This window comes from Gambusia affinis, linkage group LG04, assembly GCF_019740435.1.
Source record: "Gambusia affinis linkage group LG04, SWU_Gaff_1.0, whole genome shotgun sequence".
NCBI classification, from domain to species: Eukaryota; Metazoa; Chordata; class Actinopteri; order Cyprinodontiformes; family Poeciliidae; genus Gambusia; species Gambusia affinis.
The window spans coordinates 5,469,239-5,493,095 of NC_057871.1; the positions used below are offsets into that span (position 1 = coordinate 5,469,239).

General features: G+C 36.2%; 1 protein-coding gene across 10 annotated transcripts in view; it reads left to right on the plus strand.

The window, feature by feature from the left end:
• LOC122829151 (teneurin-3-like) overlaps nt 1-23,857 on the plus strand; it is a 314,256-nt gene that overhangs the window by 57,238 nt on the left and 233,161 nt on the right. For 3 of the 10 annotated variants that reach the window (XM_044113468.1, XM_044113469.1, XM_044113475.1), the window contains exons 1-2: nt 7,316-7,350; nt 23,401-23,523. In XM_044113468.1, coding sequence (XP_043969403.1) covers nt 23,421-23,523 — 103 coding nt within the window. In that variant the 5' untranslated portion in view covers nt 7,316-7,350; nt 23,401-23,420. Of the gene's footprint in view, nt 1-7,280; nt 7,355-23,400; nt 23,524-23,857 lie in introns of those variants that run through there. The other 7 variants (XM_044113478.1, XM_044113477.1, XM_044113472.1 and 4 more) reach the window with 4 other exon arrangements.

A 23,857-nucleotide genomic window follows, 5' to 3' on the forward strand; every position in this document is an offset into this window, starting at 1 on the left:
ATTTTTTCTATGGTTTCCTTGTGTCTCAGCTTTCTCCCGTCCTTAGTTTACCAGCTGGTTTATATCTCTTAATTTCCTTCTCCTTTCTCTCTTCCTCAGCTGCCTCTACTTGCCTCTGATTAGTCCCTCTCCTCTCCCTCAGTGTATTTAAGCTCTCCAGTTTACATTGGTCCCCACTGACTCCTCCATTATTGTCTGTGTTGTTCCTGACCACTGTCCGTCTCCTTCTCCCCTGCTGTGTTGCTGCCTTTGTCCTATAACATTTTCTGTTATCGATTATATCTATACCAGCCTGCTTATTGGTCCGGCCTTCAAAATGCAAAACACAGCAGTTGAAGTTTATGTCGAATAATGTATAAGCTGTGGCTCTCAAAACCTTACGCACCCCTGTTAGAATATCTGTTCATTATTGTTAAAAGGGTGATGCCATATTGCAACATTCTTTGTTTAGTTTCCAAACATTTCTTGCGTTTTGCTCTTTGTGCATTTGAACTTAGGTCTCTCACATCTTATACTTATACTTGTACTTTTTCACTTGGCTTGTAATATTATTGTGTCTGGGTCGGCTTCCTTGATGTCAATTATTCAACTTCTCTCAGTCTGCATGTCTGCTCTCTTCCACAGCTGTTCATTTCCCTGAATCCTTCTCCATCTTTCCCTTAATGTATGGACTCGCTGGTTTTTGTTGTTCTTCACTGATTCTCCCCGTCACTCTGTCCATACTCCATGTCCCTTTCTCGTGCCAAGTTTATTATTTTTATTTTTAAATCTCCACAATGGTCTGCTTCAGCTCTTGTCTGCATTTTAGTCCAGTTTTTTTTTAATTCACATAACATAAGATATGAATAGACGAAAATGATAATCCACTAAGAGTAGTATTACTTTAGTGTTTTTTACATAAGTCGAAGTAAAGAAGCAGTGATCCAAAAAAATCTATCAAGTAAGGATAAAATAGGATTTGGTAAAAAGCCAAATGTGATTGGTCAAATAACGTCATGACAAAACTACCAATTCGGGCAGAATTATTATTTTTTTTCTATTTTGAAGAGAAATACAACCTTTTGTACCTATGCACATATTCTGATAATATCAAGACCAGAACTATCAACAACTTCACTGAATTTGCAGTTAAGTTATTTTGTTTTGGAATCAGAAAGTGTGTTTATGCACCTTTTATGTTGTTTTTTGTAGGCCAACCTGTACATATGTATATATTGATTTCTACAGTCTGGCACAAATCTTAAGAAGGAATAAGGTCTTTCAAAGCTGAACTTTTGAAAGATGTAAAGTCTCTGAGGTGCTGATCTTTTTGAATTGCACCAGTGCAACGATTTCTTTCCTCAGCTAGTCCAGCAAACAGCCTGTAGTAAAGACCTTCTCTGCTATCTCTGTAAAGCAAAGTCCTTTTTGTGTGTTTGGGGTTGTTCTTGGTGGGTGTTCGAATGGCTGGAGCAGTTGCCTTCAGGCCATGTCTGAATGCACAATGCTGCAGGTGGGGCTGCTGATTTTGATTTTGTTCACTTTGCCAAGCTTGCTCTTCATACAGCAGGTTTCCACAACACCATGTGGAAATGAACTTGCTGTCAATACATCAGATTTATGTCCTGTTCCAGTTCAGATTATTTCAATTGTAGTTTTGTGTCTTCCCTGCTCCGTATTTGTTTTGTTTTTTAAGTACACACAAAGCAGTCATTAAGGCATTTTAAAAGGAAATTTGACTTAAATAAGTTTGTAAAAAAATGCAACCAGATGTAAAATATGGTCAGCTGGAAAGAGGAGCTGTCTAATAAATAAAAAATAGAAATAGACTATATCTTTTTTATTAAATCATTAGAACGTATATAAAAGTTACGAACACTGAAATGCTGAATGTGCCCTAACAATCACAGTTAGAAATACATTCAGCTCTACACAGATAAAACCCTTTGTGATCTCTACAACTGTAAGGAGTCCTGCCAGAGATCCTTGTTTCTTCTCCTTCTGTCCAACGGTTCAACCAGGAAGAGATTGCAGGTCCAGAGTACCTGCAATCCAGCATGATTGTTGTTTGATGTAGCATGTTGAAACTTTCTTATGTCACCACATGTATTAACGTCTCTAAAAATGTATTTTATGTACATCTAAATGTGAAAGGAAGCAAAATGTAAGGCTTGTGAAGATTATTTATTTCTCATTATAGTCAATGAGAAAAGTATTGGGATGTAACAGCATAGATTGTAATAACAGATACTTTTGCTGAGACACCACTGCCTCTTTTTTTTTTTTTACTTTTGTTGTTTATGAATTCATTTTAAGTTACACCTATTGATCACCTGACCTCTTGAGGATGACAGACATGAATTAACATAAATCTACATATAAATATATATTGAACTTACTTCCTGTTGGAGTGAATCCCAGCATATTTACATGTGCATGTTTATTAGGTGCTACTTTCTGTTCTCTGCTGATCAAGATTGCAACAATATTCAGTAATTTACTGAAGCACTTACAGCTTGTGAGCTTTAAGAACATTGTGTTGTACACATGAACAAGAAAATAAGTATTTTTGGTTCTAGATTAAATAAGAACCCAATGTTCTATTTCTAGCCGTGTTCTGTTGGTGGATCAACAGGCTAATGCTATGCTGCAAGTGCACTGTCACAGATTGTATTAATTCTGCAGAAGATTTATTGTAATGGCTGAGGTAAACTCTAGCTTTTCTTAGAGAAATATGTAGCATTTATGTGACCACAAGACTGATGCCTGCCAGCTTTGTCTCTGCCATTGGAAGACGACGACAGCAGGAAAATGTTTCAGCAATGAATACCTTACCTTAAAATTATAAAAGAACCTAGCAAAGATGTTGTCACAACATGGAGAACTTAATGGATACTGTTACCAAATTCAGTAGTATTTAAAGTATTGATGCTGCATTTTTAGTTAATGTAATACTTACAGGGACAATTGCATTAAAAAAACACCAACCTTTAGTTACTGTTTAAAAACTAAAGAAGGTTGTTATTACACCATGAATCATTTGACATGCATGTGTTGGGACTTCACTTGGCTCACATTTCTGTTCTACGAGAAGTGAAATGTGAAATGAACGGACGCTTGTGGCAAAATACAACCTCTGCCTCAGACCGGGAGCTGCCGTCTGAGTTTTAAAACAACACTGTCCATTTTAAATGTACTTTTCTTTCACTCTTTTCTTCTTTGACATTTGAATTTTTCTTCTTAAGCATTTTTCTAAATCTTTTTGAAGAGGTAGAAGTATATGCAACAAGGAATCACAATAAAGCCAAATGTTGATTATTTAAATACCATTTATATAATTTGTAACAGCTGCTAATGAAAAAAATGTGTGTGATTAATGGTGGATAAGGAAATAAAATAAAAATGCAAAACATGTCAATTCATGCTTGAAATATTCTACGCTCGAATCTGTTCCACAGCAAAGAAATTCTTATACTACTTGCAGGGTTTGCTATGTGACACTTTTTGCAAAAGGCTCTGCTTAAGAGCAGCATATAAAAATGTACAACAAAAGCCATTGGAACTGAAATGTTTTGTGTTCAAAGAAACCAGAGGCCGGGTTGGGTCGGAGAGGGGTATTTCAAAATTTTAGGGAGATTAGTAACATGCTGAAAGCCTTGAACGAGAAGAAACCCTGCTGGGATGTTATCTTTGCTTCCATCCATCTATCCATCCATGAAAACTAAAGAAGTGTTCTGCTACGCTCCACTGGACTAAGGGGCTAAAATTTAGCTGCTGACACCTCCTGGTTCAAGCTGTCATCACACTTCAGGGCCAAATTATTGTGACAAAAAAATAGTGACAAACAAAGTCCTCCCCCTGAGGTTTGATAGGTACTGTCTGCTTCTATGATGGCCTGCAACACTTCGGAAATTAAGAAATTCAACACATGAAATGAAAAAGTAAAAGAGACTTTGACAGCAAAAACAACAAAACATATTTATGTAATCTTTATCTGTAATATGTTCAATAGGGAGCTGAAGAGTTGCTTTTATCAAAAAAGTGTTTTTCTTGCTGAAAATCAGTTTGTTCTTTGGCCAGATTAAAGATTACAAATAGACATGAACACATAAAGTGTTTTAATCTTTCCCAAACACATGGAACTCTGGGAAATAAAAATATTTTTATAGGAATTCTGGAAAAAGAAAAGACTTAATTGACTTGTGAATGTAGAAAGAATTCCTCAAGACGTTTCAACACACTTTAGTGTATTATGTATTATGTTATTTGATAGAGAAGGGGAAAATAGAACAAACATATCTGACAGAACAGTGTGGTTCTCTGTTGGAGCTTCAAGAGTTTTCTCTCTCACGCCTAGTCATTAGATAAGAAAATGTCAAACCCTTGCAGAGATTTTTACATGATTATTTAATATTTTTCTTTTGCTGAATTCTGCGCTGTATGTTCCTCCTCCTGAACTTAGTATTAAATTCTTACCCAAATCAACATACAGAAGTAGTAGACTTATTTTGACAACTTTTTTTAAACATCTCTTTGATTCTTTGGCAGTAGAGGGAAGCCTGGGTGCTTGTCTTAAGATACTTTTTGGAGTTTTTCCCAGATGGTTTTGACGTGAAGTTTGCAGAAAGAATACCCCTTGGTGCTTAGTCTTAGCCCCTAAAATATACCGAGCTCAGTAACAACTGTCACTTCCTGTGACAGGCTGAGAAACTACTCAGCTTGGTTGATTTAGCAGATAAACCTGAGTACGATGTTCAGAAGAAGACAGTGATGAAGTCTTCTGGAAACCTTTTTAAAGAGTAAGACTCATCACACCTGACCCCTTAGACAGAAACCTGGAGTATTAACTCCTAACTGAATGAACTCTCAGATTTATTTTTTTTATAAAGTGGAAGGTGAATGGTACATGCTTTTACTTTTTACACATAAATATCTGTATTCAACCCCGATGAATCAAAACGTTTTAGAATTATCTTCCCCATCTCTTACAAAATTTGTTAGATTTGTCTCTATCAGTTTTGCCTGAGAAGTTTTTGTCAGTCATTGTGTTTCTTTTATAAAATTGTTCAAGATGAATCAGACTGGCTGAGGAACACCTGTAAACATCAGTGTTTAACATCAGTGGACTTTGACTGGAACATTCTAACACAATAGGAGATGAAGCTCCACCAAAGTCTTGGGTCTTGGGTCTTTTGCAGGTCAGTTATGGTTTTCTTCCATAACTGACCTGTATTTATCTTCATCCATCTTCCCATCAGCTCTGACCAACTTCTTGCTGTTCAAGAGCAAACGTCCCCACATCATGAAGCTGCCACAGCCATATTTCACAGTGGAGTTGCTGTATTCATGATTATTTACTTCAGTAGTTTTTCTCCATTCAAGGTGCATTACATGCAAGCAACAAAGTTCAGTTTTTGTCTTAACAAAGGAACAGTTTTTGGCTGCAGAAAACTGCAAGCAGGATTACAAAACACAATGTTGTTCTTGCTTCTCTTCCATAATGGCCATTTTTGTGTCGTGTTGCGTTACTATTAGCTTCTTGCCTGATTCTCTGATCAATTTCCTTCTCAACTTGTCGATTAAAGTGGACAGCCATGTCTGGGTAAATCTGCAGTTGTGCATTGTTTTTTCCATTTTCAGATGATGGATTAGCCAGAGATGTTCAAAGCTTGAGACAATGTTAAAAAAATCTAACCTTGCCTGCAACCTCTCTAAAACTTTCTCCTTGAAATATTTTCTATGTTCATTGTCCTTCTCTGATCAGCTGCATATGTACTGAGATTATATTACACCTACATAGACTGTTTATCATTAATAATTAGGCCACTTACATTTATTTTTTCATTTAGTGAACATCCACAACCTTGTAAAAACATCCCTAAAAAATCTTGAAACTATTATTAGTCCTCAAGGGTCTTCAACAAAGTATTAAGTCATGAATGTATATACTTATGATCATCTTCAAATCCCATTTTTTATATTTGCACATATATCTGAAAGCATGTTTTCCTTTGATCATAAACTAGATGGCAGCTGAAAACTGTGCTTGACCTGATCTTAGAATAAATAACATAACAGAATATGGAGAAAATAAAAAATATGGTGCTGCTATTAAAACAACATGTTTGTTTACCTCTAGTTACCTTTTGTAAATGGATTCGCTTAGAAACAAAATTGTGAGTCCTGAGACACCACAATGTTTTTAAAAAAAATCTAAAGTATGAACAAGTTACCACTGAAGGCTTTATTGCTAGCCTGCCAAACTTTGATCAAGTCAACTAAACAGAAATTAGGCAAAACATGTCTACGATAAAACAGTTTCTATCGTAGACTAATTTTCTGAGCTGGTGGCAGCTCAGAAAATTATACAATTGTTCCCGTTTTTACTGCCCTGTCCAATTTTTTGTGATTCTTAATTTGAATCGAGAAACCTCCACAGCATGAAATATGAGGAGGTTTGAAAAGAGTCATATTGGAAGGGATTTTGCAATGTTTCCTACTTCCTTACAGGTTTTATAGTTTTGAGAACATCCCTGTGGTGTGGCCAACCTTTTGGTTGTTTTGAACTGAAAACAGTTTTTTTTTTTCATAAGCTAAATACAGCCTTCAGAAATTTCAGTCAGTGCTTTTAAAGAATCTCAATTAAGTGATGAATGATTCAGTTTGTTCTACTCTGAATAGCTGCTTCTCATAGTACAAAAACACAACTGTTAGGTTAATTGGGTACTTCAAATTGCCATTCAGTATGAGTGTGTGGATATACGTTTTTTTGTCCCTGTTGTTCTGAGGTGAACCTACGTACCAGTCCATGGTGTTCCTTGAGCTTAATGACTGCTGGAGTTAGGAACCAGACATTGCTGGAATAAGCAGGTTCAGAAAATAGATGGATTGCTGGGTTTTTCATTGCTAAGAGAACTGAGTAATGTTACTGTCAACCAGTCTAACCTGCAACCCAGACTTCCTGTCTTATTTCAAAATACAAGTTTAAAACATAAATGCAGAACATAAAGCACATTTACATAATAGTAAATACTTATTCTACCACATGACATCACATGTTTAACAGCTACTGGATAGTATGTTGACTCTTTTAGAAATTATGAAATAGAAATTTCCTTTATTGTCCCACAGAGGGTAAATTCAGTGCATCATGGAGTTTAGTGCAAGATCTAGTTCTCCCCCTAACAGAATAACTGTCAATACAAGGAAGTCTTTTAAACAGTTCATGAAGGTGTTTACATCATACATGTCAATTCTGAATTTTAATCAAAAATTGTGTTTCCCTTGGTTATTTTTTTCAGATTTGGAAAGAAGATAATGATAAAAACTGGAAAGGAATCGGCGCCATTCAGCGGCTAGACCACTCAAAAAGTTGGTGGGTTTTACTGACATTCAATCACTGTCTCTCCATCTGGGACTCATAGTAACATTGTCTATTTGTTTTCAACGTACTTTGCTTTCTGTCCCATTCACTTTTTCCGAAATTGTTCTTTCTCCAATGTCCCAGTGGATAAAGGGACGATTAGTGCCAGTGTGCCTTGATTAGACTATTCTTGTTGGAGTTGAGGAGGGGGGGCGAAGCAGCCACTCAGTGATTTGAACACGTGCAGGGAACAAGTGATTGTGATCAATAAAAAGTAAGGGGGGCGGGTTAGAGAAAAATGAGCAAGTGCTGTAAGGGAATGAATTGCCAATTTCTGTTCTTGTCAAGTGTTTTTGGAAGGCAGCTCTTGAGAGAAAGCTGTTTCTGGTGAAGGACTCTGGCACCAGTGTGGGTGTGCGTGCATGATAGAGGAAATAAGGGTTGCTCAGCAGTCAGTTGAGCATAATTGAAGCATCTGACAATGTTGCATCTATTAATTGTTGTAAATGTTGGACTAAACTGAATGTGTTTTTTCTATAGTCATTGTTTTCGCAAAAAAACAACAACAAAAAAACAAATTATCGGACGCAAAGGTAACAAATGTTTTATGAACTTTTTGCTGAAAAAATCAGTTGAGGCAACCTGATGAAGGGACTTTAAAGAGCTTTTATGAACATTTATGAACTAATAGTCACTATAGACACACAGAGAAACATGCATGTAGTTTCTAAACCTGGTAAACACCAAAATAATAACTTTTTTAGTTAAGGCCAAGAAACAAGCTACTATATTCTCACCAATTCAGATATTTTTCTAATGAGAGCTTCCTGTCTTTGTACTTTATTCATTATAGTTTTTACAGTCCTCCAACAACAATACTGTTATTAAGGCAGACTAATAGACCTCAATGCATTGCCCGAGACATTTTTTGAGTCATTTTTGCCTTATAAACCAACACTGAGGCAAAGACGGCGGGCAAGGAAATTCTGTAACTAGTCCTACGTCAGGTCTGTAAGGTTATTAGCAGGAAATAATGGAGAAATCAACCATAAAGCCCAAGAGGAAAAATGAGGGACGAAAAAGTATGATTGGATGTAAGTGTGAACGTTGCGGGACAAAATAGGTGAGTAATGACTTAAATAATACCGGCTTGTGAGAATCTGCCTTCAGAAAAATGCTTAGAGATAAACAATAATATGAAACTGTGTTTAAATGCCTATATAGCAGTTAGCGCAGTCGGTTTTCATGCTGCCATAGATCTGCCATTGGAATCTACACGCATAAAATCCAGGACACTTATTGATCTGGGAAGGATTAGATGTTTAGCATTATTATTTTAATTTAACTGAGTTGTGAGTCGTTAGCACGGAGCCTGATCATTCAGCCAGGAGTCGTTAGGAGCCCCGAGTCGATAGCACGGAGCTATCAGTAAGTATTGTTATTATGACAAAAACTGGGATGTTTACTTTACTAAATATCTTTAGTAAAGTGAACGAACTTTACTACCGGTTACCTTTATGGTGCTGACTAACATAGTTTCAGTCCATCAGTTTCATTCAACTGGACTTGAGGTGGACTGCACTCCATGATCCATTTCTGGCATTATTCCACACTCTGTTTTGATTTTGGAAATGTAATAAATTGTATTCCGCCTTCTGTATGTTCTGGGTTACGGCTGTCGGGATTGCATATTACCCACTGACAATTTGGACAGTGATTTTCTATCATTTTCCTCATAATACAGATACTGTACTTGGGGCGCTGATTGGTTAGTTGCTGACAAGTGCCCTGGAATGATTGGGGGAGGATTGCTCTACGTCAGCATGGGGGCAGAGCCGGAGTCATGTCATTTGTAAAATGGAAGAAAAAGGGTTAAATTCTTTTTTTTTTTTTTTTTTTTTTTTTAAATAAACATTTGTAAAGTATGTTGTAACAGACAGAATAAGATTGTGCTCTGACATGCTGTTGGAAGTCTTGTATGTAGGTCATTTTGACTCCGTGACCTGCTGGATACGTTGTCTGGCACATTGTGCAAGAAAATAAATTAATAAAGCAGGTTCAAATGAGACAGTGGGATGCATGTACTGTCTGTGAGTTGATAACAACAAACTGTGCTATATAAAAGCTTGCTCACAACTCAGTAACTTTGGTTAATGTCTTTGTCAGCCAAGCTGCATGCAGCCAGGCTGCTGTCTCCAAATTCCTTTTTATTTTTCCTTCCCCTTCGGTTTTGTAGTGAAAATCAACCAACGCTGTAAATTTTATGCCGCATCACTGAAGTTTCTGCCAAAACATGTGGTATTAGTTTATATAGAACTCTTACTCTTGCTCTTAAATTAAATCTAATGCAGCCAACTCCCTTCAAAGGTCAGTAAATAGAGTCCACCTGTATGTTATTTAGTATAAACACAACTAATCTGCAAAAGCCTCTGAGGTTTGTTAGAAAACATTAGTGAATATAGATAGATATTTACCATGCAGAGCACTTTGTGCAGTTGGATCTGTTGGAAATGTGCTATATGAATACAGTTGACATTGACAGAAGATAAAGGAATACAGGAGACAGGTCAGGGAAAAAGTTGAGGAAAAGTATATAGCAAAGTTAAGCTAGAAAACAATATTTCATGCTTTCACATCTCACTGAGCTCTGTTTTGTTCATCATCTAAAACAGTATGACACAACTACAAACCTGTCAAGACATTTCTGCCCAACCAAACTGGCAAACTGAGGAAGTAGAAGCTACCAAAAGGCCCATGGTTTTTGACATTTTGGAAGACCAGAAACGATCAAACCATCACAAGCATTTTCCAGAAAGGATGAATTTTAAAAAGCCAATTTCCAAAAATGATTTACATAAAATCTCACTGTCGTTTAACACATAACAATGGAACACCATTTCAATTGGTAATTGTGCAAAGTTTAAGGAAGCACACCCCAAAAGATGTGCAGTTGGAATAGCTGTAAAAAGCAGTTCTACAAATTGCAAATAAGTGGTGCTAAGTAAAAATGCCAACCCCACTTTTCAGATTTTCATTTGTAAAGAAAGTGAACAGCATTAATCTATTTTGTTTAGATTCAGTAGTGCATAATTGCTTGATTGATCAGGATCTCACCTGGGCTTTTTTTTTCTTTTTAATTCTAGATTTAAAATAAACCTAGAATTTCCAAGCTTTTAAAATGCTTAGAATAACAAGACCAGTCGAAGAAGAACACACTGGCCTACAAAGAAAGTACCTCTCTTTGAGAAAGGATTCTGTCTTGCCTCCAAGTCTAAAATATTTCAGTGACTACACTATGGAACCAAGGAAAGAGGTCACATTTGCTCTGATTTTTCCAACCATCAATGAAACATTCCTGTATTCCAGGTGCAAGTGTGCCTGCAGAGGTAGTTCCCTTCACAAACCAGAAAATATCATTCATCTTACAAAAACGTCTCAGTTGCCGGGCACTGAATGAGCTCAGGGCTCATTCTATTTGCATAAGACATCTACCTGTTCACAACGAACTAAATTTATTAGATTTATGTCTTATTATTGACAATTAAACAGAATTAAATCTTTGACTACACCAAAATGAGAAGTCTAGGCTTAAAAAAAAAACTGCTAAGAGAATCTTTGATCTATTTGCTTTTTCCTGGGGATCTTTAGTAAATTTGTATAAATACATCTCAGGATGATGCATATTATGCTTTTGTGTGCATCATAAGGTGTAATGTGGAGGCTAACTGTAAAGTTCATAAGAACTAAAGGAGTAGTTAGCAGAAGGATACAAACTCCTATTTATGCTTGTGTCAGGAAGTGGTGAAATGTATAAACTATCATTTTTTTCAACTCTGCCATTTTTGTGTTGTTTGTTGCTTCTTGACCAGGATGCTCTTGAAAAAGAGGCTTTTAATCTCATTGGGTTTTCATTCTGCTGAAATTAAAAAAGGAAAATTAACAAAGTTGACTTTGATAATTTTATGTCAGATGTTTTTCTGGTGAACTGAATTTTTTCACAGGTACCTAATTTTTTTAGATCAGCTTAGCTGCCTCATTTTGAACAAATCTGGACTTTTGAGCACGCCTGAATATAAACAGCACCCACTGTACCTGCAACACAGCTGCTTAAAAAAAATACAGAAGCTCACAAGGACAGTCATTGATCACTATCTTCATCTTTTTCTTGTGCACTGAAACTACTAAAGTGATCTTTCTCAGTGTTGCTGTTCTCTTCATCGTCTAGCAGTTCAGCCGTTTGAAACCCGTTGGTAAAAATTCAAATACTAGCTGCATCACAGCATTCAAATAGCGTGAATTGTGGAGGCTTCTGGTCCAGCAGAAATTATGGTAAACTATAATAAACATTCACATATAACCTTTTAAAATGTTAAAACTAAAACTAGCAAATTCTAATGAAATTCCAATTAACAGAACCAAACATTGTGCTTAATTTCTAAACTGCTTGGGAGTTTCATCCTCAAACTTCTAAATCAAAGTCAGATGTGTGTGTGGCCTTTAAATTACTTTGGTTCGGTTCTGGCCTGCTCATTAAGCTTGTACCTCTCCGGCCTCTGGGACTCACAGCAACACCACGCCATGTTAATTAGAGAACTGCAGAGCTAATAGTTGTTGTGGGATCTCAGCTTCATGTGTATGTAAAATTGTAGCTCAGCATGTTAGAACTGATGGAATGTCTCTTTTACTTAAGGATTTTTAATATTTCTTTTACCCAGTATCATTCACTGGAGATGTTCTCCTGTTCTTTGTCCTTTGAAGAAGGAGATATCTAATTTAATGTTGGATAGAGCAAGAGGCCACAGTTCCTCTACAGCATACTTTTCATATTTTTCCTGCTAGCATGCTGTGCTCTTTGGTTGTTTAGTTCTGTAACGTAGAAACATACTCTAATTTCCCTCTAGCATTTTATTGGCAATCTAAATGAGGTACTGAAAGATCACAGTGTGCAATCAGCATAGTAATAGATACATTTCATATTCAGGGATTGCAAAGAGAAACACTTAGCTGTGACCTGTGCACATTAACACGTGCATAGATGATGCATTAACTCCCTTAGCCATGCCATCAGCTGCCATCTTCCAACGTTTGGTGAAATATATACATTTAGTTTGCTGTTATGAAGCTCCAACTCAGTCTCTATATGCTGAAAAATAAGCTTTCACCTATCTAATGGCATTCAACTAATTTTACTGAACGTGACAGAGTCCACCAGAGTTAAACCCCCACGTCTTAAAGAAAGTAAGTTAAAACGTTTTTTTTCTTTTTTGGGGGGATAAAATCTGAATCTTAACCATATAGATAGATAGATAGATAGATAGATAGATAGATAGATAGATAGATAGATAGATAGATAGATAGATAGATAGATAGATAGATAGATAGATAGATAGATAGATAGATAGATAGATAGATAGATAGATAGATAGATAGATAGATAGATAGATAGATAGATAGATAGATAGATAGATAGATAGATAGATAGATAGATAGATAGATAGATAGATAGATAGATAGATAGATAGATAGATAGATAGATAGATAGATAGATAGATGTGTTACTGAACTGCTACAGTGCACGTTCTGCCTCAATCTCTGGGGATTCTCTCTCAGATGGAAAATGGTTCACTTCAGCCTGGAAAGCATGTTCTTCATGCTAATAATAGAGCATACACACATGCATACTGTGTCCTTCTGCTGTACAGAAAAGTAATGGGAGATTTCAAACCAGCAATTGTTTGAATTCATTTAGGTCTATTTTTGTGCCTGAAGCACAAGAATTTATTCTAAACCTACCTAACCGTGATTTGTCTTGCATTGTTTTTCGCTACTTGTCTGTTTTGCAGTTTCTCTGGTCAACATAAGTGATTTTTAAATCATTTGTTTTCTCTGATCAAGATAAGATGCACATAGTTATATTTCAGCATTTTCAAGCTGTATACCATCAAACCTCAAAGGCTGTTTTATAATGAAACACTGTGGTAATGATCCATGCTTATGAGTTTGGTACAGCTTATAGTTAAATCAGGTTCTTTTAGAGGAAAAAAAACAGAACTTCAGTTCCTAAGTAAGAAAGAGAAGAACTTGCAGTAAGTGACTGTTCTCTCTCCCTTAATCATACATCCCAGAAGATTTGCTATTGACTCACCTTTTAATTACAGCTAGCAACAAAATGGAGCTGGAAGATGTTAAACAAAAGCCACAAAAAAGAGAAGCTGCACCGTTTACTCAAATTACGATCTAAAAACAAAAGAGTTTAAACTCTTACTTAAAATAAGATGTTTGGTTTACTTCAGTTTTAGGCCAAAAATTAAAATTGATTAGTTATGTCGGATCGGGTTCAGACAGAGTGGGTAGGGTTGGGATTTTAGGCCCAAACTAAACTCTAACTAATACACAGTTCTGCTGTCATTTCTAAGACAATCACTAATCAATTAAATAGTGCCATTTGTCAGTAATTATCCTTTATTTTTATTTCATTACTTATATTATTTCATATTTGTACATACTTTTAAAATATACCCTTTAAAAACCCTCTGTGCTTTGTGTTTTTATCCTTACATGCTCCACAATGACGCTCCATCAGGATTCTGAATCCACTGATGATTTGTTCCAAGTGGGATAAGTCCCCTGGTTTAAAGCTCTGCGATACATCAGAGGAGGTTGTTGGCATGCAGAAAATGGAGGAACTCTGCAGCGCAGTGCTGATGCATTTGTTTCAGTGCATGCAGGAATAAGTGCAGGAACTGGGTGTGTTCAGCTCTGCTTTAACGTTTCACTGAATTCAAGTGATGTTTGTGTTAAAGCTCACAGCGCTGCAGCAAAAAGACTCCAGCCATATATTTGCTTTGAACTATTCTCCCTTTTTTGTTTCTGTTGTTCCACATCCTTTGTTTCCTGTTGTCTACTATCCAATCTCCTGTTTCTCGGTGATTATCCTTGCGGTAATACTGTAATTATTGTTCATTGTGCTTGTTGTACTCCAGTTACTGCTGCAGATGATGATAATACTGTGTAGCATCTGTCTCTTCCTTTCGAACATGCAGTATTCTGTGGTCCTCTCACAATAATCCCATTCATGAATCAGGTGTTTATGTCAGTGATATGGATATAACTGCAGGCATCAGATGTTGTCTGACCTGATAGTTGAAAATAAAACTGGAACAGGGCTGAGTCATTGTCACATTTAGAGATAAATCATCCTTTTCTTTCTGTTTTTACACCATTATCACAATATCTTTTATCCCTGTACAACATAACTTAGCTCTTTCCTTAAATCTGTTATCTGGATGTAAAGAAACATTAATGCTAAAATTGAGTTCAGCACAAAGACACTGATGTGAATGTGCCATTTTCACCAAAGGCAGAGGATAATAGATCCTTTGTGCTGGAGAGGCTGAATGATACCTGAACACGAAGGAGGTGGGATGGTGGATCTCAGAAAAGAGAATAAAGCAAGAAAACAAAATGAAAACACTTCAACTAGATGAATATAGACTCTAATATATGTAAGATCCTCAGAACTGTTGTGGATGTAAATTACTAAACATTGTCAAAGGGGATGTACAGAGAGGAGAGCAAGGAAGAAGAGATGGATATGAGAGAGAAAGTAGGGAATGAAGCTTGGAGAGGAGGTTAAGAACCTGGAATCAATGAAGTCTTTGTTAACACTTTTCCCCGCCTACATTAGACCTTCATTGCTCCCTTTGCTCCTCACTCCGCTGCTCAGGGTAGATGAATATGTGTTCGGTATTTCAACCAGCAGCCACTTCAGATTTTAGCCGTGATGACTGAAGGGAAATCTTCAGCTCAGCCATACAGAATGTCCCTTTGAAAACACACTTTCTAATACCCAGTGTTACCAAAACCTGGTTGATAATTTTACTTAAAGTTATATTAACCCCCAAATCAACAATTTTGCAGATTTTCTGTCTAAATGGGTTATTTAGGGTACTATCTTTATGTTTCTGTGCGAATTTTGACATTTTTTTTTACAATTTGTTTAGTTCTTCCATGTTTAGTTTTACCATAAATCATCTCCTTCAGTCGAACAATGTTTGGGCAGTTGAATTTTCCCATTAGATGCATTTGGTATGATTGTCACAGCCCCACATCCAGGCATAAAATCAAAGTGTGTAAAATGTGTCACTTTACAAATAATCATTTTCTTTCTTTGTGTTTTTACACCAAAGTGCGTGACTCATATTTGGAACCATCAGTCCTTACCCGCGTCTCAGGTTTGAGTCCCGGCCCATCGTGACCACTCTCCTGTCAGATCACTTTGAAATAAACACCACTGGAGCCAAAAACAATTTAAAAAGTAGGTGCAAATTGCTCCAATCTGCTGGACTTCTGTTTGTGTCTCCTATTTAGTGCAACCTGCTTTGACAATGTGTTGCAGAAATACAGTAAGCAACATATGCAACACAGTTGCAATAAATAACGTCAGAAATTTGGGAATTATTATTAAACAAATGTTTGCCAATGAAAGCAGTTCAGTTGCTTCTCACTTCCAGTCACAGTTACTATTATGCTGCGCAGATGAAAACTATTCTTAAACAATATCAGAAATCTGAATGACGCGTTTATGCTTTTCCGCTCAGATAACTGAGAGACTGTTTTTTCTCCTAAGAGTGCCAAACATCTGTCTTTTTCTCATCCCCCTCTCATTACCAATCTTAGGAAAGAGGGGGATTAGGTGGGAGAAGGAAAAAGGTAGGAAAGGCAGAGAGAGAGAGAGAGAGAGAGATTATCCCAGCAGATTTCCACTTGTGAGGTCATTGAAAGTAGTCAGTAACACCGGAGAGAAAGAGATCAGGAAGAAATTTGGATAATCAGAAGTCAGTAGGGTCTAAAGGAGGAATAATAGAACAGAGAAAATACAGGAAAATCTGTCTTAAATTCAAATAGTGACTTAAAAAGGAGGCTAAATTATTTTTACGAGTCCTGCTGCATGTTTCTTGATCATTTTTGTCATTACACCATCGGTTTGGATAGATGGACAGAAAATCTGAGGTAAGCTGCACACTTAATGGTAATCCTTTATGAGAAATATACATCTTCATAAAATTCAACCTTACCAATATTGACCAGATTTTAGTTGTTGAACTTGCTCTAGTTTACTTGTTGAGTTTATTTTCATTCATGTGAGAACGAGCTGCACATGTGTTTCAGTTTTGTAGGAAATGCATTTGTTTATTTAAATTCAGTGAAAAGCCAACAATGCATGGTGGTGATGGAAAAGTTAAAGTACAGTTTGATTACTGAACTCAGTCTCTCATTACTTTTGGCAGTGACACATGTGTATGTTAGGAGGTTTCTACTGCTGGTAAAGAACGAAAGAAAAAAGAAAGAAAGAGAGAGAGAAAGAAAGAAGTATTCCTTATGACTGTTTGTTAGACTAGATGCTCCATAGCAAATAATCACAATTTCATATAACATTTGCAATTTTAAAAAAACACATACAAATTCACATGTATATGTTACTATCAATAGTTACAGTATCATTAAAAATGTTTTTGTCTCATCATGAATTTCTTATTATACTAGGCAGGTGTTATATCATATATAAACTCTGTTAATAAAGAATATAGTTTCAAATAATTTCATGTCACTTTCACAAGTCATAAAACCCTCCAAATAAAAACATTTCTACAAAGGAGCATTGTCCAAAATTTCTTCGTTTTGATGTAAAAGACTCATCACCATTTATCACAGTTCTAAGTTCCCACTTAGCAAGTGATTACTTTTCCACATAGGGCCAGGTTGGTTTGGATGCCTTATTTTTCCTTAATAAATCATTATTTGAAAATTACTTTCTGTATTAACTTAGCTTATTGTGGTGTGATATAATCTGATTGATTATCTTAAACACAATATTCCTATGAGGAGTTGAGTACTTTTTCACGTCAGTGTACTTGCTCCATGATTTGATTACAATTCACCTGCTAATGACTGGAATGATAGAAATGCTCCGAATGTCTCATTACACAGAACTCCATTTCAGCCCAGATGGAATCAGTAATGGCATGTATGGCTTCACATATGAGCTTCTTATTTTGGCTATGCAAGGCCGGCCTCTAATATGTTATTCTTATTCAGCTCTTGCTAACCTGAAAAGTCATACTAGCTGAAGTGTTCCCAGATTTTCCTTTCAAAACAACTTCAACAACCGCTGTTCTCTGCCCCACTCTGTTCCTCAGGTGGTTTTCTTCCAGAAATGTCAAAGTTCAGCAGTCCAAACCCAGACCCAAAGTCTCCGTTAGTTAGTTGTGTCTGACTGTAAAGAAAGAACACTACATAATTTATGTTGAAAGCAAAAATATATCTTACATGCATATAAAACATATGGGAATGATTTAGCAGGAAATGTAGCTGTTTGTATCCTGCTCAATGCAAACATGTAGATGAATGTTTCATAAAGTCTAAAGTATTTTTGAACATATTTGATGATTTTCCTTCCCTCTGTGCATCCTCTATTTCAAAACAGTCAAAGACAAAGCAACTTCGTGGGCAACAATCTTGCAGTTTCCATCCAGGAGGTTTTAGTCGTTTGACAGTTGTAGCATTTAATTGGCTATAATAATAAGCCAATGTACATTACTATAAATGTACATTATTTCTCAACATTGCTGTCTGAGCTCATTTCTGCACAAAACAGGGCAGCAAACTTCTGACCAATCACTCAGCACTTCACACAGAGCTCTATCGAAATAGTTTGACCAGGGCCTGGTGTCGAGATGCCGAGCCAGATGCCTCTCTGCGAACAAAATGAGGCAATTTTTGTCACACGTCTACGTCAATTAGAGGCGATTTCAGCACTTCTGATGATGTGGGAGCTTTAACTCTTTGAGTCTCTAATTTATTTCTGCAGATCTGCAGAGCTTTACACTGATACCAGCTTGCATGTTTTGCATAATGCTAAGTCTTAAACTGATTTATTTATTCTTAATAAAAATACATTAATTAAAAAAAATTACCCTTGCTCAGGTAACTTATTTCCTCATATTTATCCATGCACAGATGGACACTAGAGACTCACCTTTTGTCTCTGTTCTATTTGTACCTGCAGACTCATCCTGCTGCTGTTTCTGCTGCTGTCCATCTTTGTGTCATTATGTCACACTCGTTTGACAATCCCACCTGTTCCTGGATCCTTTCTTACCTTTTTATTTTATGGTGATTACAGTCTGAGGTTGATCAATGAAGTAACAAGACTGATTTGTTATTTTGGACTATCAGTCCCATACAAGCTCCAGCTCTCATGTGTAGCTGAATTTCCTGAAAACACAGAATCCTTCCAATGGATTATTCATTCAAAAACAGACTGAAATACTCACTACAACAGTCAAAGTTACACATTTTAACACACATTTCTTGTCTGTCACGTTTGCATACATAGGAATGTACAATATCTGCCCTCCGGACATCTTGTCTAAGATGTAATATTTTCTTTTTAAAATTCTGGCACTTAGCAAAAGTAATATGTTTAACATGTAAAAAAAAAAAATAAATAAAAAGCATTTTCAGCAAATGTGCCTCGTATTAAACAACAAAGAAAACATTCTGCTCTTACCTCCCCTTTAGCAGTTACAGTTCACATTTTTAATACCTGTCTGTCTGCAGAGTTGCAGCTACTGTCAGAACATTGAGCACTGTGAGCATAATCTGTACGACATAGAAGCTCCGGCATAGATGACTTCAGGCAAAAGATCATCAAGCAACATTAAGTCAGTCAGAGCAGCTGCATCAGTGAAACTTGGAAATCTCTCAGCATTAGAAAGAAAGACATTTGAATATAGAAGGAACATCACTTTGTTTCCCAAACAGTCTTGGCTTCGTGTATGTGTTATCCTACTTCAGCTGTGCTACATTTGCATCTAGATATACAGCATTCACTTTGCCTTCTTACAGATTCCTTCTGTACTTGACCTGCAGATATAAATAATTTAAATGGAGAAAAAAGATTAGAGGAGCATGAAAAATGCGTAAAAGCAACACATCAACTGCAAAACGAATAAACTCAAGTGGGGTGGCTAGACAATAATATTCCAATGCATCTCTTAGTTTTTTATTATTGTTAACAATATAACAATAATCCATCAGTAATTAATTTCAAACGCTCATTTTACCTAAAATATATATTTGCTCCAAAAGTGTTACTTTAATTGTATGCCACAAAAGAAAATGTATTTCTGCACACAAAATAAAAAACTATATTTGTGAAGAGGCAGCTCTGAGCTGAATATGTCTCATGTCTCTCTTACAAATACTACAAAGAAATAATGAGACTAAAAACAATGAGATATTTTGGCTGTTTTAGTTACATCGCCCAGCTCTTAATCTGTGTTTTAATAAGGTGATGAAATTCATATTCACTTCCCAGTCTTTTAAATTGGCAACAGGGAACATCTTGATAGAAAGACAGAAAGTGGTGCAACAATCTTCAGAATTGCCAACTGTTTTGGAAGGAATGTAAATATTAAAACATTTCATTAACAATCCTGCACTGTTGTATCTGCAGCAGATACAACAGTATCAGTAGTCTATGAAGTTGCCAAGAAACTATTTGACATTATAAATATGATGTTACAATTATTAAATTATATTCCCTTTTTATTAGGCTAAATTTTAAATAGTTCTTAAAAAAAATAGCTATATACAGCAGCTTATGTTCTCCAGGTCTTCTGAATCATTCAGTGGACTCCTACCATTTACTCACAGCACAACAAACTGTTATTATCCAGTCCTATGTAGATCAGCAGCTAATACATGAATATCATAAGACTCGTTAGCTTTTGACACTGTAGACTTTCTGTGGCAAAAGTGTTTTAACTCACTGCTTGATATTACGTTACCTTTGTGTCTCCTCTGTCTACTCCCTACTCCTCCTAGACTCCAAGGGCATGTAGGTCAGGTGAAATGGAGATGCTGACATTTAGGATTAAACATCCATGTATTCCCAGAGAGATGCCCTTACCCTGATTGGAAATGTGTAAGTGTGCTAAATTAATTATTAGGGTCACCAGTACGTCGGAAGAACTCTAATCCCATATGCCTTTGTTGGCATTACAGTACATTGAAAAATACCTCTGGCCCTGGAGCCATTGCATGTAGACATCAAACCTGGAAACCGGTGTGTATTTTTATTAGGATTTTATTTGATAGCTTGACAAAAGTTAGTGTATGCTTTTGAAATTTATGCTTTTTTATAAATACCACAACATAAAGTTGTAATTAGTAAATGGAATCCAGCTGAGTGTGATGTAATTAAAAATACAACATTCAGCTGTCCTGTTAAGGCCTCAGAGGTTCGTTAGAGAGCATTACTGAGGACAGCATCATGAAGGCAAAGGAACACAGCAGACAGCTCATCTCCACAGTGATGGAAAGTGATTGTAGCATTATGCTGTGGGAATTACTTTCTTCAACAGGCAAAAGACTTGAAACACCTTCCAGCAGAACAGTAACTCTAATGTCAGCTGGAGCTACAATGAAATCGCTCAGATCTAAGCATGTGTTATAAATGCTCAAAGTTCATACTTAAAACAAATTGTGAATCTATCATAATTGTTTAAATTTGGTGTTCGCAGATGCAAATTGTGCTGTTTTACAAAGGAGAACGGGCAAAAATGTCCATTCCTGGATTTACAAAACTTGTAGATTTGACCAAGGTTTTTATCTGACTAAATAAAATAGTAAGATGCACAAATCTAGCAGTACAGAGATTAGCATGCATTATTAACCAAATACACTAGTGAACATACTTAAAGACCTTAATAGCCCAACACATACACAGGTCCAGAAGGTAGAGGATTTAAGGATCATTGTCTCAGATTAGGATGATTGTTTTATTAAGCTGTCTGGCCACTACTGAAGACATTGCTAACATCCTCTGTCTCAGCTTTATGTAAGCATCATGTACTAATATCCTGCTTCCAAACAATCTTATGGGGCCAACTGAAAATAAATAGCCCATAGATGGCACGTGTCCTGTTGGAATCATGATCTAGGACTGACTTGTCTTGAGGTTGTCAGCAATCAAACACCTTTTTACTCAGAAGACTTCATGTCAGTGACATCAAACCACCCAGCAAACAACATCACATTAATACTGAAAGTTGTCATGGCAATAATAATTTTTTTATAAGAGTTTAAATGAGTTTTTCTAGTCAGAATCACATCATTAAGTGAAGCATCACATTCATTTAAAATGGGTACAAAAAGCTGCAGCTTGTTATATAAATAATTCCACCATCTAGGTTTATCAGCTGCAATAAAAAAAAAAAAGATATTTAACACAGCCACTCTGACATACAAACCGACTAAAGGTTTTGAGCTTTGAATCTGCGCAGGAAAACAAACATATTCTGTTGCAAAGTCTAAAGAACCGTGCAAGATTTGAAAAGTTCACCTTTTCTGGGACCATTATGTCAAAGGCAACTTGCTTAATTTGATAATGCCCTTGATTGTTTTGTCAATGGTTATATAATTGGTGCACAGATACCCATTACTTTTACTTCATAAATTTTGTATGAAGGCCTCATTATTGTATTCTGAGAAAAGTGTTGCAATCATGGAGCAAGGCTTACATTTCATCACATAAAGCATTTTGAATTGCCTTGTTGCTGACATGTGTTAGGCAGATAAATTTGCTGTGGTGTAATGCATGTATAACAGATTGTCTCAGGGACTGATACATGCTACCTTTACTGATAAATGAGTAACATTTTTATAATGTTACTCATTATAAAAATGAGTAACATTTTTATAATGTTACTCATAAAAAAATCAAAAGGAAAGATAACATATGCATATTATCCACACTCTTGTAGGTCATTTTTTTAATATGATTCACTTTCAAAAAGACTCAAGCAAAGGAATAAAACAATAAAATTCTTGCAGTCACACACCAATAAGATCATGTAAGGGCAATAGTGAGGGCAGTGTCCTACCCAGGGACACATTTGGACTTGGAGGTTTAACCTCTGACTTTCTGCACACTGCCTCCACTTAATCACAGCAGCCTTAGGCAACCCAAATAACACATTCACACATTAACCATGGCAGAGGAGAAAGTTATTTAGGACTTTTATTTCATTAGTCCTTTGAAGGCTATGCTGTACCAGCATTGTTACCCGAAACCATGTAACACACATGGGTGTGCATCAGCACTTTCCTTTATCACCAGAATAGACTGTATTTTTTTACAATGGTTGTATAAAATACAGCTAGTCTGTATACTGAAACTAGTGCTTCTCTATGCCTGTTTACTCAATATTATAAGTTCCAGTGTGGCTGAATTTCAGTATTGTAGCTGTTAACTGTTATTCAGAGGACCCCGTCTATCCAGCCTTCAACTCTATACGTCCATTCACAGTTAGGTTACTCAACCTGTTGTTTTGCCTGAAAAGTCCCTTCAAGTTAATGTGGTGGTTGGAAGACAAATGAAGATACTAATATACAACCTATGGATCATTTGGCTCAGACACAAAGAAAAAAAAGTTCCTGCTTCATCATGCATCGACATATAGTTGTTTGTATAACAATTCATAGTTGTCTGTGAATTTTTACCCTGATAGAAGGCATGTGAAAGGTAAACAAGGTAATAAGCAATCCATTGTCTTAGCTGGGAAACTTTTTGCTAACAAATAATCTCTGTTGTTGCCATAGTGATATGATAGTTCCCTCCATCTTCTTTTGTGTGTTGGCAATAGAGGCCACAGACCCCTTTGACATATGAATGTAAAATTGTGTTTTATTTATAAGGGCAAGCAAACTGTTTTCTAATTACATCGGAGCAACTAGCAGTCATTCCTTGCTCTTACATGTTACTTTGTTCTTACATGGCAATACCATCCTGTTTTAGAGAAGTTGGTTTCCATCATTTTTGTGTAAAAAAAAAAGTTTCAAAATAATTTCTTTTTTAAAGCCTTTATCACTGCGTTTTTATTTACTCCTTGTGTTGATCGGTGATTATCAATATCCTGTCTCTGCATTTGCTTCACTCTGCAACTTATCTTTGTTTTTTTCTCTTTGTCTCTTTGTCTGTCTTTGCGCAGTTATACAACAGCATGCCTATATGTTTTTCAGCGGCACGAGCAGAATCATTATGGAAGTGAAAGAGCGACGTCCATACTGCTCCCTAACCAAGAGCCGAAAAGACAAGGAGGGACAATACACCGGTAGGACAACCCAATTACAGCAGTCATAGAGTCATACACTCATGAATTCATGCATGCATGTATACATGAATACATAAAACAGGAAACATTTAGCATGATTTAATGTCAAAAACCAAGACAACAAGGTTAACAAGGTTATGTTTTATGCAGTTTGCAAGGTCAACTTTTTCTCTCACTTCTAGCCCGTAAACAAGATGTCCTCTGAACAGCAAAGTAAATATTTTTATGAGCAGGTGGTAAACTTGCAGCCTCAACATTTGCCCTCATCCGTCATTAATATTTGTTTTTCATGCACTCAGTTCATTTTCAACTTGTGCTCAATTCTCTGTTATTG